The sequence below is a fragment of the Echinops telfairi genome, unplaced genomic scaffold (genome assembly GCF_000313985.2).
Source record: "Echinops telfairi isolate 266 unplaced genomic scaffold, ASM31398v2 ScPeMD7_7468;HRSCAF=8506_0, whole genome shotgun sequence".
In the NCBI taxonomy this organism is placed as follows: domain Eukaryota; kingdom Metazoa; phylum Chordata; class Mammalia; order Afrosoricida; family Tenrecidae; genus Echinops; species Echinops telfairi.
The window spans coordinates 94,482,056-94,498,879 of NW_022111369.1; the positions used below are offsets into that span (position 1 = coordinate 94,482,056).

At 40.2% G+C, this 16,824-nt stretch overlaps 1 protein-coding gene across 4 annotated transcripts in view; it reads right to left on the minus strand.

The window, feature by feature from the left end:
* RBPJ (recombination signal binding protein for immunoglobulin kappa J region) overlaps positions 1-16,824 on the minus strand; it is a 142,712-nt gene that overhangs the window by 69,643 nt on the left and 56,245 nt on the right. Inside the window, exon 1 of one of the 4 annotated variants that reach the window (XM_045284086.1) lies at positions 5,168-5,332. The exons of the other annotated variants lie outside the window; for them this stretch is intronic. Within the exon in view, the coding sequence (XP_045140021.1) occupies positions 5,168-5,184 (17 nt within the window). The 5' untranslated portion in view covers positions 5,185-5,332. Of the gene's footprint in view, positions 1-5,167; positions 5,333-16,824 lie in introns of those variants that run through there. 4 annotated transcript variants of the gene reach the window in all.

Sequence of the window (16,824 nt, forward strand, 5' to 3'; positions counted from 1 at the left end):
CCATGGTGCCCTACTGTGAGGCCTTGTGTGTTTTAGTAGCCGCCAAAAACCATAATCACCCTCAAACAACTCACACAGCACGTATCTGCTGGTGAGGAAATTGTGGCAGGCACAGGCACTGATCCAAGAAAAAGAAAAATGTCTATGGGACTGAAATTCTCACAAAGAAGTGCAGTGCTCACATTTGACTACCTTTAAATGCATTAAATAGATCAAATTTATTCTTTAGTTTTTACAACATTAAATTTTACGTGTACATCCTCAGAATTTTCTAAAAATCTGTTCCCCAAAAAGTGTGTGTGCGCCCACACCCGGAAGGGTGAGGGAACACTGGAATGATCCAGGGGTGCTGCAAAAGCAGGTACCTATACTTTACCCTGGACTCTGAGGCAAACATTTGTACTGCTGGGGTGGGCTGAGGTTTTTTTTGTTTTTTCCCCTGAAATGTGGCAGTAGTGGGAACCTACGATTTAGTACATGAGAGTCCTGGAAAAATGAATTGTGTGGATTTCAATGTGACATTAGTTTTTTATTTTTGTATTTTGTCTAACTATCTGGGTCACTTTTATCAACGTAAATTAAAAGTACATTTCTCTACAACTAGGAACTACAGTAAACATTTTACTTTATGCATCTTAAAATATGTAGCAGAGTAAATAAAACATATACATTCACAAACCAAGAAGCCAACAAGAATCAAATACCAAGTTTTAGAACTAATTAATTGTTCCCAATCCCCAGGGATAAGACTATTGATTTCAAAATGCTGTCTGAAAACTTTTGTGGCTGAGGTCACTCCAGCACTACAATTCTTTAAGACTAGGTTTCATGAAGTTTCTAAGTTGATCATTACCATAAGTCACGTCTTTATAAATATCTAAGGCAATTTTCCAACTTGTTTATATGACAGCTCACAGTAAGACATATATTTATTTTACAGTGCAATTCCAGGCAAATCTGTATTATTAAAACAAAGTTTCACAAAACCATATTGTATGGATATATTCATGACATTTCCTGTTCATATTTTCAAAGGGTGGATTGGGTAGGAACTATTGAAATGAATTCTGGATGGGCTGACACTGGCAGTTTAAAAACCACGGATCTAGGCTTTGATTAACAGCACGTATGCCAAGGAACAGCAGCACACCAGAACCTACTTGATAAAACAATAACCTTGGTTAATGCCACCCAAAAGCTGTTGCTGCTGCTACATTTACATTCTCTTCACTCTTTCATTCCTATATATTCTCGCATAATAACCTTTACTTCAAACAAAAAATAGTAGGGACCCTTGAAGGTGATGTCATCCCAACAGCATCAGAAACCACAGACCACAACTTCCCAGCAAGGAGAAGCAATATAAAACTGGTAACTACTTTTTAGAGACATCTGTCACTACAGACCTGCCAGCAGCTCTGGAGACAAAGCTATGGTAATCTGCTGCTTCTCTGAAGATGCACAGTTTTGGAAACCCTAAGCAAGATGCAGTTCTCTCTGTCCAATATAGTCTTGGAGTTGGGGTGCTACCCACAAGGTCAGTGGTTTGATTCCACCAACCACTCCATAGGAGAATAAATGAAGCTGTCTGCTGCCGTAAAGATGTATAATCTCAGAAACCCTAAAGAAGTCAGAATTGCTTCATGGCCAATAGCTTGTTCTTTTAGTTTTAGTTTATAATGGGAGGTACACACACAGTAGAATAAAGTTAACAACAACCAACATACTCCTTTATGTTATTTCAGTATTTGCATTTTAAAAATTAAACCAAGTCTTATAACATACAATTTGGGGGGGTATCAGATACTACACATTGTAGTTCATTTATACTATCTTTGGGTTTTTTTGTTTTTTTTTACATGAATCCTGGTGTTGACTTGATTATGCATTCGACTGCTAACCAGTCAGCAGTTCAAAACTACTATTAGTCTCACATCCTGTGGATAAAGATGGTGCTTTCTAATCCAAAAAGTTACGGTCTTAGAAACTCACAGGGGAAGTTCTGCCCTGTCCTACAGGGTTGCAATGAGTTGGCACTGACTCGATGGCAATGGATCTGGATTAGTTTTTGAGACTGCATGAAGCTGATTTCTAACTAAGAACAGAAAATGCTCATTTCAAAAACATTAACATCCCTTTCTAACAGAAGACACCTATAGATCAATTACTAGTCACTAAAAACAAAAAGGTTGTCATCGGAGTAGAACTATCAGAGTAGAACTGTGTCCCATGGGTCTTCAGTGGCTGGGTTTTAAGAAACATTATCAGGCATGCCTTTAGAAGCAGTCAGTGGACTTAAACTTCCAACCTTTCAGCCAATCAATCACATTAACCACTGACACTACCCAGGAATTATTTCAATGATGAAGAAAGGCCCAAAGAATTAAAAAAACACCAATGAAATAATGATGGTTTATTGGACACTATTCAAGAGGGCAGATGAAGGTATCATGACTCAGGAAAAATGAAACAGCACACACCCACCAAAGAAGCCCTGCAGTAAGTGCGGGTAATCACTTTAATATATTGTAAAAATATATTGTAAAGCCCTGCTGGTTGAGTGGGTTATGCATTGGGCTATCCAAGGTCAGCAGTTCTAACCCACCAGTCACTCTATAGGAGAGACTTTCTGCTGTCATGAACATTTATAGCCTCTGGAACCCAAAGGGGTGGTTCTACTTTGTCCTATAGGGTTGATATGAACCAACTCGACAGTAATGGGTGTATATTTGTATAATAATATAAGGAACCCTGGTGGTGGTATGGGTTAGGTGATGGCCTGCTAACTGCAGGGTAAGCTGTTCAAACTACCAGCCACTCACTCATTGGAAGAAATTTGGAGCTATCTGCACCATTAAAGATGCAGTCTCCTGAATCCTATGTACTCTATATAAGGTCAATATGAGTCAGAATCAACTTGATGGCAATGTTGGTTTTTTCATACATTAACATGTTTTTTATATATTAATATATAAATTTACTTTCCTGTATTATACTCCACCCAGTCAACTCTCCAACTGTCACAGTAAAAGAAGATTAGATTTGAAACCATGGTCGGTTGACCCCAGTGCCTTAACCACTAAACTTTGTTGCTGTTGTTAGGTGCCATTGAGTTGGGTCTAACAGTACACACAACACAAGAAAACACTTCCCAGTCCTGCTTCATCCTAATTGTTCCTATGCTTAAGCCCATTGGTACAACCATTATCTCAATCCATTTCATTGAGGGTCTTCCTCTTATTCACTGCTGCTACTTTACCGAACATGATGTCCCTTTTCTCCAGGGACTGGTATGTTCTGACATGTCCAAAGTGTGTAAGACGAAGTCTTACCATCCATGCATCTAAGGAGCATCTGGTCATACTTCTTCCAAGAAGTTTTCTTGTCCTTTTGACAATTCATGGTAGTTTCAGTATTCTTCTCTAACACACAATTCTAATGCCATTGATTCATCTTCACTCTTCCTTATTCAAGATTCAACTTTCAGATGAACCATTATGAGGTACTGAGCTATAGAACAAAACCAAACTCACTGCCACTGAGTCAATTCTGAATCATAGGGACCCTATAGGACAGAGTATAACTGTCTCAGTGGGTTTCTGAGACTGTCAATCCTTATAGAAGTAGAAAGCATCATTTTTCTCCTGCGGAGTGATTGGTGAGTTCAATTGCTGACCTTACAGTTAGCACCTCAGGATGTAGGCCACTACACCACCAGAGCTTAAACACTAAGCTATAAATTCTTCTAAATAGAATTTTAAAGGAATTTCACTGCCAAGGGGTGGATTCTGATTCATAGAGATTCTATAGCACAGTGTAGATTAGCAACCCAACGAGTAACCCACTACACAACCAGGGCTCCTTCTAAATAGAATAGCAGTTCATAATTTTGACAGTGTTTTATTTTGTAAAGTCTGCAATGCTTTATAAAGTTTAAATAAAACAGATACTCAAGAGCTAGCCCCACAAAAGATTTTAAAGCTATAGCATCAAGCATTAGAGGTAAATACATTCCGTAAACGATGAAGGAATCAACCATGTCTCAAATCCATTATTGCATTTCATCAGAGAACTTCTGGAGAGTCAGTGTGATTTGGTGGTTGAACTGAGTGGGCAATAAGCATCTGGGTTTACCCTGAAACTAGAACAGATCATTGTCACTACAGGCATGACTTTTAACAGTAGTTTTGTCTTAGATTTAATAACTGAATCCCATTAAATCCAATCGGATTTAACTGCCGATATGGCAAACAAGATCTGTCAAATTCACCTATCCACGATTTAAACTTTAATTTTTCTAACATATTTTCCTTCATTGTCCAAAGGTGTAGGATGGAGAGGCTGGTGGAACAATAATCAGCTCAGTATCTTACCATGAGTTGTTTCTTACAGAAGTACTGGGCAGACTAGCACACTATACAAAATGACGGTTCCGGGGTCTCAGGTAATTATGGAATGGCTTTGACTACATCACTCCAATTAAATTTTATGAACAGAAAAAAGTTTATGAAGATTTCTAAAGGGCAAATGAGTATTACAAAGCCTCAACTCATGACTAGCAACCACAAACACACCAGCAGGACTACATAGCACCAACAAGAGTCAGTCACGGTACGGACAACATCACACTACTAATAAGGGGTCACTCCTCTTCCTCGCAGTGAAAATTCTTTATAAAATACAAGCACAAACTCTAAAAGGCCCAAATTATAATTCTGTTTGGTCAAATAGGCCCAACTGAAGAATTTATTCAGCTGTCTTCCATTCCAGTTACCACGCAATGACTGCATTGCGAAGAAATTAGTCCATGATGTAACCCAGAAAGATAGTTACAGAGTAACACCAAATAACCCATCAACTATTTGGTGAAAGAAATTACAAAAAACAAAGGGGGAGGGTATGCAAAGGAAAATACTTAAAACTAAGGAATGTTGTCTACCTCTAACCCAAGTGCCTTCTAATCTGAAAGAAAAACAACAAAAATCTAAAGGAAACAAAACCAAAAAAACAGAGGGTGTTATGTGCCCCTGTTACACATAAAAAATGTTGCCATTATTCCATAACCACATCTGTAATCTAAATATCACAATCTTAAAATATGCAATAATTATAGAACTGTGGGTGTTCATCCATGACCTTGGGGATCATGAGGGTTTCTAAAGCATACCTTTTAATCCACGCCATGGTACTTCAAGGACATGTTAAGGTAAGCCACAGCTTGGAACACTTCGATGCACCTCAAAACACCTCAGCCAGTGTATCTGTATCATTCTCCTTTCCTTTTGAGATCATAATGGCTCCGAAGAACTATAATGCTTCCATGTGAATGACAGTTTCATAATTTCAATAACTTAAAAAACAAAAGCAAAAAGTAGGACTTAAGATGTGTCAGTATGTTAAACTATTAGCGCAGAGTGTTAATTGCTGCCATGACTAAGAAAAAGCAAAGCTGTGGATGCTACTGCTATATGGACACGTAGTCCATTTTAAGGTGAACTGAATGAGCAACAACTGCCCTTGCTTTCTTGAAACCTTGCTTTGGAAACCTCAGAAATCTCTTTGCCCCCAATTAATTCTTCAGCTTACTTCTCAAGGAATGAAAACACGTAAAAAATAAAAACAAGACTTGAACATTTAGTAGGCATCAGAGTTCAGTATCTGAATGACAACACCTACTGTGTGAGGAGTGAGAACGGGAAAGTAACTCACATACCTGTAAAAAAGGGGATGGGGCAGAGGTTCCTTCAAACAATGCTCCTTCTGCTATTAATATTAAGGAACCATTTTGAAGGAGGAGCCATTAAATTTCAAAGACTTTGCTGCTAAAAATGACTTCCATTGATAGCATACGTGTATATAAATAACCAAGTTTTACTACCTTCTCTGGGACTGCCTTCTTCCCCACCTCACCCCATTCCACCTTTGTTACATAAAAAGCTTTGAAAAAAATCTCGTTATTCAAACGACACATTAGGTACACAATCTATTACGTTTTTTAAATCTTTAGAATTCGCAATGCTTTTGGTAATAATACAAGAAAGAACATTCAAGCTACACAAAGTAAAACCAACTGATAACTTATCAACAAATACATACACATTAACTGTCATAAACCAATTAAAAGTTCTTTTGAATGAATGAATGAATGGTCAGGAAAATGTTTAACAAAAGTCAGTCATAAAAAAAGACTTCTAGGAAAAAAGAGCAGGTGGGATGGGTTCTGTTTAACTCCAACCAAGTATGTGGAACAGCTCATGTAATGGTTAACAGACAGGGAATTGGAGGTTTCCAGTCAGCACCCAAGAGCACGTGCTGAAGGGAAAGTGGAAACTAGGTCCTGTTTCGAAGTGTGGGCTCAATTGAGGAAACCTCTCGGGTCCACTGTGAGAAAATGCGACTACTGAGCTGTGGCTTTATTTAAGCCTATGTGGAATGCAAGGCTCCTGGGTGGTCTAAATAGTTTGAGCTTGACTCCTAACCCCAAGGTTGGTGATTCAAACCTACCTATTACAGTGGAAGGTAGGCTTGGTGATCCACTTCCATTAACATTACAAGAAAACCCTATAGAGCAGTTCTACACTGAAACAAAGGAGGTCACTATGAATTGAAATCTAGTGGATAGTTCCTACCAACAGCAATGGGGACTGAAGATTACGTGACCCAGCTTACGCCTCACTCCACCCTGATGACACCATCATGCCCACTATGGTCCAACTTTGTCCCGCTCAGATTTGCTCTTCATGTAACAAGTTCTGGGAAGTTTCTACAATAGTTGGGTTTTGTTTTTCCTGGGGAATCTTAGAAGGTTAAGTGTAGCAAGATGAACTATACTTCTTTACTCAGGACCACAATTGATATAGTCATCTCCCTTCTTTATCCATTCTAGACTCACTTCAATGCTAAATTGGTATTTCTGCAGGTCTCAATGGCTTTCATGGTAGGATGACCCAAACCCACATCTCTCGGAGGGTCTGAAGCCCCCGGCAGTATGCCCACTCAGACTGTGGCTGTTATATTTGCCCATTTATCACCAAAACTAAACGAGAGAACCAACAGTTGTCCCGGTGAGTCACTAGGTGTATTCTTCTCTGCCCCCATTGTATAACAGTAGCTCTACCTCCTCCTGCTGATCAAGGCCAAGTAGCCTTGCCTGGACATCTACAAGCAGCCTGAAGAGACAAAAGGCAACCATAGCTTCGCATTTAATGGGGTTATTGCTGGGTCACCTGCAAAAAGCACTACTTCTCTGCAACCAGGATCTCTCAGCCTACAAAAGTCATAGCTGGAGTGGAGATGGGAAGCCCAAATTCCCCAAGTGGATCACTTGGCTGCTAGCTGAATCCTCCAGTGGAAATGGATGAAAATTTTACAAGCCTGGAAGTCCTTTGGGTAGGTCTGTTGTGTTATATTTGATAGGGCCACTATGACTCCAAATCAGCTGATGGCAATTAAGTTTGGTTTGTTTCATGGCTCATTTTAAAGTGACGCTAAGGTACCATCAAGTTGGTTGTAGCCCATAATGACCCTATGCACAACAGAACAATTGCCTGGACCTGGACCATCCCTCACAATTGTTCTTATGCCTGAGCCCATAACTTCAATGTAGTAACAGCCAAATAGTGAATTATAATAGGAATGCCCATCAGAAATTCTGATGTGCATGTGCACACTTATTTTCACTGAACCAGCAACTTAAGCAAGCTTTGTCCCTGAGAAACACTATTAATGGCAAAATGCAGTTAAGTGCCTCGCTACTGATCAGAAAGTTGGTGGTTCAAATTCCACCCAAAACACCTAAAACTAAAAGGTCTAGTGTGAGCTTAAGTTCACGCGACGGTCATAGAAAACACTGTGGAGCATGGTTCTACCCTGATACTTAAGTGCTGCCTGAGTCATAACTCTTTAGTTTTTAGCTTATTATCCAAAGTATGAGCCTCCACTGTTTTAGGAATGTTGAATCCAACTTTTCCCAATATGAATTTGCATTTCCAGTGTTTTGGAGTTTTTTAGTTACTATGTCAAACGTTTAAAACTATACCAGATTTGGGGTAATTTTCAAAGTCTCTTTCTGACAACTGTAACTGATGTTGTTGTTCGGTAGGTGCCCTTGAGTTGGCTCTAATTCATGATGCCCCTGTAACAGAAGGAAACATTGCCCTGTCCTGCTGTATTAGTGTAGGTACTTTGGAGAAACAAATCCACAGCAACTCATGTATAAGAGTTTTATGTAAAGAAAATGTGCATCACGAAAACATCCCAACCCAATGCTGCCCAAGCCCACAAGTCCAACATTAACCCATTAACCCAACACCAGTCCACAAAGTCCTCCACCTCACAAAACAAGGCAATGACGCCGACTGCAGAAGGAAAGCTGAGTCAGTGAACGAACAAGCATCTCAGCACTAGCAGGGGTCTCCACACGGCTGCTCCAGCACCCAGGGCTGCATCGGGGTAGGTCCATGTAGCTTCTCCTTGGGGATGTCTTGTAGGAAGTCAATCTTGCAAGCTGAAGCAGGGAACTGCTAAGGCAGCTGCACCCGATGCAACCATCACAAAACAAGAGACCCAAGAAGTAGAAAGGCGAGGCTCATCACCCATTTATCCCTCCGCCTTTCAATTAGCCCCACATGTGACTATCGGCCAGGCTAGCACAATTAACTAACTCACCTGCCCAATCTGCACAGTAATAGGTATGTGTAAGGCCACTGTTGCAGCCATTGTGCTACTTGATCTGATTGAGGGTCTTGCTTGTTTTCATGGACTTTCTACCAAGCACAATATCTCCTCCAGACTGATCCCTCCTGCTAGCATGTCCAAAGTAAGTGAGACAAAGTCTTGCCATCTTCGCTCTCTTGATTTGTTCATTCTTCTGGCAGTCCATGGTATATGTTCAATATTCTTTGTCAACATCATAATTCAAAAATGTGTCAATTCTTCTTCAACTAAGAGGCTATGTTTATTTCAAAAGACAGATAAGGAAACTTAATTTCTTAAGTAATTTAGACATGGTAACAGGAGGGACCTTGGAGAAGGTCAACAGGCTTATTAGACAAGGAAAAGAAAAAAAGGAAAATCCTCAATGAGATGGGTTACCACAGAGGCTGCAACAATGGGCTCTAACAGTAATGACTATAAGCATGGGGCCAGACAGTGTGTCCTTATATTGTACATAGTGTTTCATGACTTAGCACCTATAACAAGCCAAAAGGCACTTGGGACCTCCAAACTCAAACCAAACCAAACTCACTGCCACCGAGTTAATTCCAAATCACAGTAACCCTACAGGACAGGGGAGAACTGCCCCTGTGGGTTTCCAAGACTGCCACACTTTACGGTAGTAGAAAACCCCATCTTTCTCTCTCGGAGCAGTGGGTGGTTTCAAACTGCTGGCTTGGAGGTTAGCTGGATACGGAACCACTATACACCACCAGGAATCCTTCACTTTCGACCTAGCAATTCTCAATCAGCTAATTCTACTTTGGGGGAAACTCCAAAGTAAGAATTTTTCTTCCTTAAATGTATGTCCTAGTTTTCTGTTACACGAAAATAAACTCATCATCAAAGTACCTGCTGATGATGCTCTTAAGGTAGCAAGAACCCAGCGCTCAACCAGAGGCAATCGGGTTTCTTTTTTCCTAGAGTTGTAGTTGACACAGCATGACAAGGTAGAACTTAAATATAAACGAATATATATACACCCCCACCACCACCACCAAAGTATCCTTTTTCAAATGGATTCATGTCAGCAAATTTGAGACAAACACATGTTCTGCTGTCACCTCTCTAGGGGAGAGGGAAAGGGAGAGGAAGATGGAAGAATAGTGACTCAAAGGACTAAGCAAAAGATGGAAGAATAGTGACTCAAAGGACTAAGCAAAAGATGTTAGGGAAGAGAAAATAGTGAATTAAGCAAAATCATCAACAATATGGAAGCTTCCTTCCTTCTTAGGATTTGACAAGGCACCACAGAACAAATGCTAAAGAGCCTAAATCAAATTCACCTCTATTTTTTGGCCTTCTTTAGATATATTTTTAAATTAAAATATTTGTGAGCGAATTAGGTCTCTATTGTTTTTCTCTGATATCTTAGTTGTTGTTTAGGTGAATTTCTTTGTGCATATTTTTTTTAAAGTAAATTTTGTTTTTTTCAATGATGATGAGGTAATAGATGATAAAGAACATGCAGTTCGGGTTGATGCGTTGGAGCCAGGTCACAAAGGTTAAAAATCCATTAGATGTGTAACTTCTGACGAAGCACAATGTCCATGAAGGTAATTCCCGGTAGTACTGTCATAGTAATTCTTCAATGAGATAGTGTACTTGCCACCATAGGCAAAAGCATTTATTGACTCTGAAGGCACAATCTGGTACACAGTTACTGCTAATGCTGCAATTCTAAAATCAAAACAACATTTTCTCCTAAGAATTTTCTGATTTAATGCTTGTGAAATCTGTTTTCAGTTAAAAGAAAGTTTCCACGGTCCTGTTTATCTCAATGATGTAAATGTCAATCCAATCTGTGGTTTTAATTCATGCCTTCAAGCACTCTATCCTTTCTCTTAAAAGTTCATTAGTTCAACCATTACTTGACAACCAACAATGTGTCCTTTCTTAAATACCAGGGCTACATCAATATACAAAACCTGAGAAAAATCTTTGCCTTCACTGAGCTCACCACCCTGTAATTAAAATGTATGATGGCCACTTTATGGCATGAAGAAAAGCAGACGAAAATAGGTAAGACAGGGAATGGAGTGAAAAAAATTTTTAAGTACTGATGAATTAAAAGTATATATTGTTTATTAAACAAGTGCTCTAATGAGCTTAGTATTTTAATTACACAACCTGTCGTGTGCAATTACTATGTCACATAGAAGAATACTTAAAGAAAATTCCTAATTATAGAAATTAAGTGCTCAGAAGCAACAAAGCCCACATGGAAGAAGCACACCAGCCTATGCAACCATGAGGTGTCGAAGGGATCAGGTATAAGGCATCATCAGAACAAAAAATCTTACCATAGTGAATGATGGGGGGAGTGCGGAGTGGAGATCCAAAGCCCATTAGTACTCCACTGGAGATCCCCTTGCAGAGGGGTCTCGGGGAGATGAGCCAGTCAGGGTGTGATGTAACAACGATGAGAAATACAACTTTCCTCTAATTCCTAAGTGTTTCCTCCCCGCTCCCACTACCATGACTTGAATTCGACCTTGCAAGTCTGGCTAGACCAGAGGATGTACACTGGTACAGATAGGAACTGAAAATCCAGGGAATCCAGGGCGGATGAGCCCTACAGGACCAGTGGTGTGAGTGGCGAAACAGGGAAGGTAAAGGGAGAGTGGGTAGGAAAGAGGGAACCGATTACAAGGAACTATATGTGACCTCCTCCCTGAGGGACAGACAACAGAAAAGTGGGTGAAGGGAGACGTAGGACAGCGCAAGATATGACAAAATAACAATTTATAAACTATCAAGGGCTCATGAGGGAGGGGGGAGCGGGGAGGGAGGGGAAAAATGAGGACCTAATGTTGGGGGTTTAAGTGGCGAGAAAATGTTTTGAGAATGATGTACAAATGCGCTTTACACAACTGATGTGTGTATGGATTGCGATAATTGATGAGCCCCTAATAAAATGTTTTTTAAAAAAAAAGAAATTAAGTGCTTTATTCCATTTCTAAATATTGTAGAAACAAGGCAATACGGGCAATTTATTCCATTAAGAATAAACTCAAAAAAAAAAAGAAAAAAGAATAAACTCACTGCTATCGAGTTATTGCTGACTCATAGCAACCCCGTGTGGGTTTCTGAAACTGTTTACAGGGGTAGAAAGGCTGCTGATGGTTTCGAACAGTCTACCATGTGATAGCAGCCTAACGCATAAGCACTACACTAACCTACTATCTGATGTCTCTAGACCAGTGGCTTTCAACCTGTGGGTTGTGACCCCTTTGGGGGGTTCGAATGACTATTTCGCAGGGGCTGCCTGATTCATAACAGTATGATCTTCATAACTAATTTTGTAGCAACAAAAATAATTTTATGGTTGGGGGGTCACCACAAAATGAGGAACTGTATTAAAGGGTCGTGGCATTAGGAAGGTTAAGAACCACTGCTTTAGACACTGAAGTACATCTGACTCAAGCCTATAGGTGACAATGAACTTTACAGGTAACATTTATAGTGCTTTTACTCAAAAACTCAAACTACTGCCATCAGGTCAATGCCAACTCAGCGACCCTGTAAGGTAGGGTAGAACTGCCCCTGTGAGATTCTGAGAATGAAACTCTTCAGTTTCTACAAGTTAAGTCTACCAAAAAACCTACTGCTGTTGAGTTGATTCCAACTCATAGGGACCTATTGGGCAGAGTAGAACTGCTCCCTAGGGCTCCCAAGGCTGTCTGGATCTCTACTGAAGCAGAGTGCCTCATTGTTAGTCTGTGACGCACCACCACCCTTTCAGATGACAACCTAAATCAACTCACTGTGCCACCAAGGCTCCTGCTTGCCAATCACCAAGGACATACTATTGATTGTTACAATGAGGCTAGGTGAAACAGCTTAACAAATCCAAAATATTCAATAGACCTTAATTAATCACGAAAGAACTACTTCATGTGTCTACCTGTTGCAACAACCCAAATATCCATCAACAGATAAATGGATACACAAAATATGTTAATAGCTATAAAGTGGAATCTTCCAAACCAAAACCAAACTCACAGCTGTCAGGCTGATTTAAACTCACAGCAACCCTACAGGTCAGAGAACTGCCTTAAAGCACTTTAAAGGCTGCAATCTATAGAAGCAGACTGCTCCACATTTCTCCTGCAGATCAGCTGGTAGGTTTGAGCCACCAAACTTTGGGCTAGTCAACTGCTTAACCAATATGCCACCAGGGCTCCTAGTGGGCTATTACTCAGCCATGACATGAAAGAACCTTGAAAGCTTTATGCTACGTGAAACAGACATCTACATGAACCCTATCATTCTTGTGGCAGCAAACATTTTCTAACTGTGGGTTGAAACATGAACACAGTGGTTTGTATAGTTTATTCAAACTCAATTTTATCTTATTTTATCTCCAACAATCAGTATTGTTTATTCTCCAAAGACTGGGTGGGGGGTGGGGGTGTAACTGCACCTAATGGAAGTATATCAGCAGCAGACAGTAACTTATTTTCTAAATTTACTTTTTTCTTTCCGAAATTTTCCATTTGACCTCAAATCTATTTCATGTTCTATTTTCATCTTCACACTGGACCACCTATCCAACGCAGCTGGTCAACTTCACTATCATGAGCTCCTCCTTCCCTTTAGTCATCTAGTCTCACAGACTGATTTTAACTCTGTAACATGCTTGTGCCTGATGCTTCCTTCTCATTTCAACATCTTCCTTAGAGCAAACTATCTTTGCTACAGCCTCAGAACCAATCTCCCACTCCCCAATCCCTCAACCCACCCCCCATCCCAGCTCTCAAAATAGAAAAAAACCTAGCCAGCACAACTGTTGCTAGTTGTCCTCTTGAAAGAAACTTCTTGTGCAAAACGTTTCAAAAGGCCCTCATTGTCTATTCAAATCTAAAGTTCTCAGTAACACATTAAAAAGTACTTTGTAAACTGGTCCATCCTACCTTTCTGGATTTCTCTTCCATAAGCCCCTCCTGCCCCCTATTCTCTACACAGCTTCGATAGTCACTTTCTTCACCGTATCCCAGGCTCTCCCATCACCATGACTTTACTCACTGCCTCTTCTTATCTGTACATAATTCCCCGCCTTCCAACTCCCACTGAAATCCAGTCATTAAGTGTCATCAATGACATAAAAATATGGATGTTACTATAGGCCTTTAGAGTACAACTTGACAGCATGTATCAAGACATTAACATATACTCCCTATTGACATTTCACCTTAAAAAGACACAGGTGCACAAAGATATCACAACAGCACAGTTCCTAAAAGAGAACATACATCTAAGGCAAATGAGAAACTGCTACATAAACTCTGTTGTGCCTGTATTACAAACAGATTACTAACAAAAATTCAGAGAAAAAAAATCACCTCAGAATGTAAAATAAAACTCAAAAATTAAACGCCAATGTACTATGCAAATTAATGAGGCCATTGGCCTGGAGGGAAGAGCACCCAAACTATATCTATGTAATGTGCATAAAACAGTATGGACAAATATATACCAAATTTTTTAAGGTGGTGGTGTTAGTTACATAATCTGGTGTCAATTTGGGGCTTGTGAGGATTAAGAGTGAAGGGGATCATAGCCAATGAGGCCTCTGTGTGGGTATTGCCCTCCCCTGAAGATGCTGGGAATTCCTGGATTTTCCTCCTTGGAGGAAGGGTGACACTTCTCTCTCTGCTCACTCCTGAGAGAGAGACTCTCTATTGACAAGACACATGGCACTATGCCTTGGAAGCTGGAGAAATCACATGGACCTATCCTGATACAACCAAACCTTTGGAGCCAGAGAAGCCACATGGAGACCCCTGCCAGCACTGATACCCTTCTACCGCTACTGACTTTGCACCCACTGGCCTGTGATCTTCTTGCATTCAGTGTCATTGCATATGGTTCATGAGTCTGACGAGGACTTTATAGATTGGTATTGGACATATGGGCTAATACTGGACTTATAGGCTTGATCTGGACTGGGCTGGGCTGTTTTCTCAATATTCAACTGCTCTTGTATATAAACCTCTTTCTTATACATGTGTGTCCATGAGTTTGTTTCTCTAGTCTACCCAGACTAGCACAGGTAGTTGCTACTGGGGAAAGGATTGGAACTGGGAACTTCAAGATCTTAATAATGTTTTCATGTTATTAAAGGTGTGGCATTTCGATACTACTACTCACTCACTCCTGACCCATTTGGCCTGCTCTATTCAGTGAATGATAAATAATTCAATAACTGAATAGAGGTGGTGCCACAGAGCAGAGCAAATGGAGTGGATCTTGGCCTGGCCCCACATTCCCTAGCACCCCTCACAACCGCCAATGATGCGCTACAGGCCAGCGCCAGTAGAGTGGAGAAAACAGCCACATTCTGACTGGGCCACTACCCCATCTTAGCTTCCCAGTGACTTTCTATTTTCTTCCATTTAAAGGAAGAAAACGCTGGGCACTCTTGGTTTCTGAACAAATTTATTCCCAGCAAGACTGGCAGGAGGAGCAAAGGACAAACTCAGTATCCCAGTATTGCTGAATGAACACTTGCTCCTGGTCCTGTCTCCAGACTACTGAATGCAATTTTGATGATCTGAAATGTAAACCCCCTAAGTTACAATTTAAAAAACCTGTTTATAAAAATAATTAAAACCACCAAGCATAATTAGCAAAATCAGATAAGTGTAAAATTATTTAGAAAAAAGAAAACTTTGTTAGTTGCCTTATAGTCTATTTCAAATCATGGAGACCAAAGGGGCTTAAATGCAAAGGCCATCTCTACTGTATCCTAGGGTCTGTTGGTATCTTTACATCACCAGGGCCTAAGTACACTATCCCACCCACTGCCAGGAATCAATACATAAATACCCTTTATGAGGTTTCTGAGGCTGTATACATTTTAAAGGAGCAGACAGCCTCAACTTTCTCCCAAGGAGCGGATGGTAGGTTTAAACTGCCATCCCTGCATTTAGCAATCCAAGGCTTCCCCGAAAGCACCACGAAGGTTATTTAAATATGATACAGCTTCTACATAGCCCTCAGATTTTTATAGTTTCCTGGGTGAAATCCTGGCCACATTGAAAATATAAATTTCTTTATTGTTTTGTACATTTTCCTTGTGACCTGTATTAGATGATAAAAGCAAATCCTGGGCTCTAGCATTCTGAACTTAAGTAAAATTAATGAAAATATTACTATAATTTGAAAATACTAAATTTGCTAAAAATGGCCTTTATCAGTATATTTTATGTCGTAGTCTGAGAAATACACCTACCCTTCACTTGCAGTTCATTGTCTGACATTTCAAATTTGTGGAAATAGTTGTTTTTTTAAAAACCCTATTATTTGACCATTTTGTGCATTAACGATGTGTGTATGCTACAATGAAAGTAGAGGTACAAGGCAAGGACAGGATAATACTAGCTGTGATAGGTAAGATTGTGTGTTAACTTGGCTGTGCCATGATTCTCAATGATTGAAGTTACGAAATGGTATAATTTAGCAGTTACTGTATGGCATGATGTTAGGGAGCCCTGATGGCCTGCATAGTGGGTTACGCAACGGACTGCTAACTGCAAAGTCAACCTTTTGCAGGTACCCTACCAGTCTCTACTTGCAAAATGAGGTACAGTCTAGGAAATAGACACAGGCAGTTCTATCCTGTCCTACGGGGTCACTGGGAGTCAGTATCAACTGGATGGTAGAGGGTTATTACTGAGTGCCATTGGGTTGGCGCCAACCCATAGCAATCCAAGGTACATGAGAACAAAACACTGTCCAGTAATGCGTCATCCTCATAATTGTTATATTTTATCCCACTGGTGCAACTGCTGCTGGGAATGGTTATCACATCAGCCAAAAAGAGATCAAGATGATTCAAGAAATTCTATGCTTATTTCTGGTAAGAGCTAGACAGAACAGTGGGGTTTGCTACCTCCAAAGTACTTCAAAGATGCAGTGAAAACAAGCAAGCTACCCTGTTTCCCCGAAAATAAGACAGTGTCTTATACTAATTTTTGCTCCCAAAGATGCACTAGGCCTTATTTTGAGGGGATGCCTTATTTTTCCACGAAGAAGAATACGGTACACATTTACGGTTTATTGTTTTATTAAAAGAGACCTTGCACTTCCTGTCTGCTCCGGCTG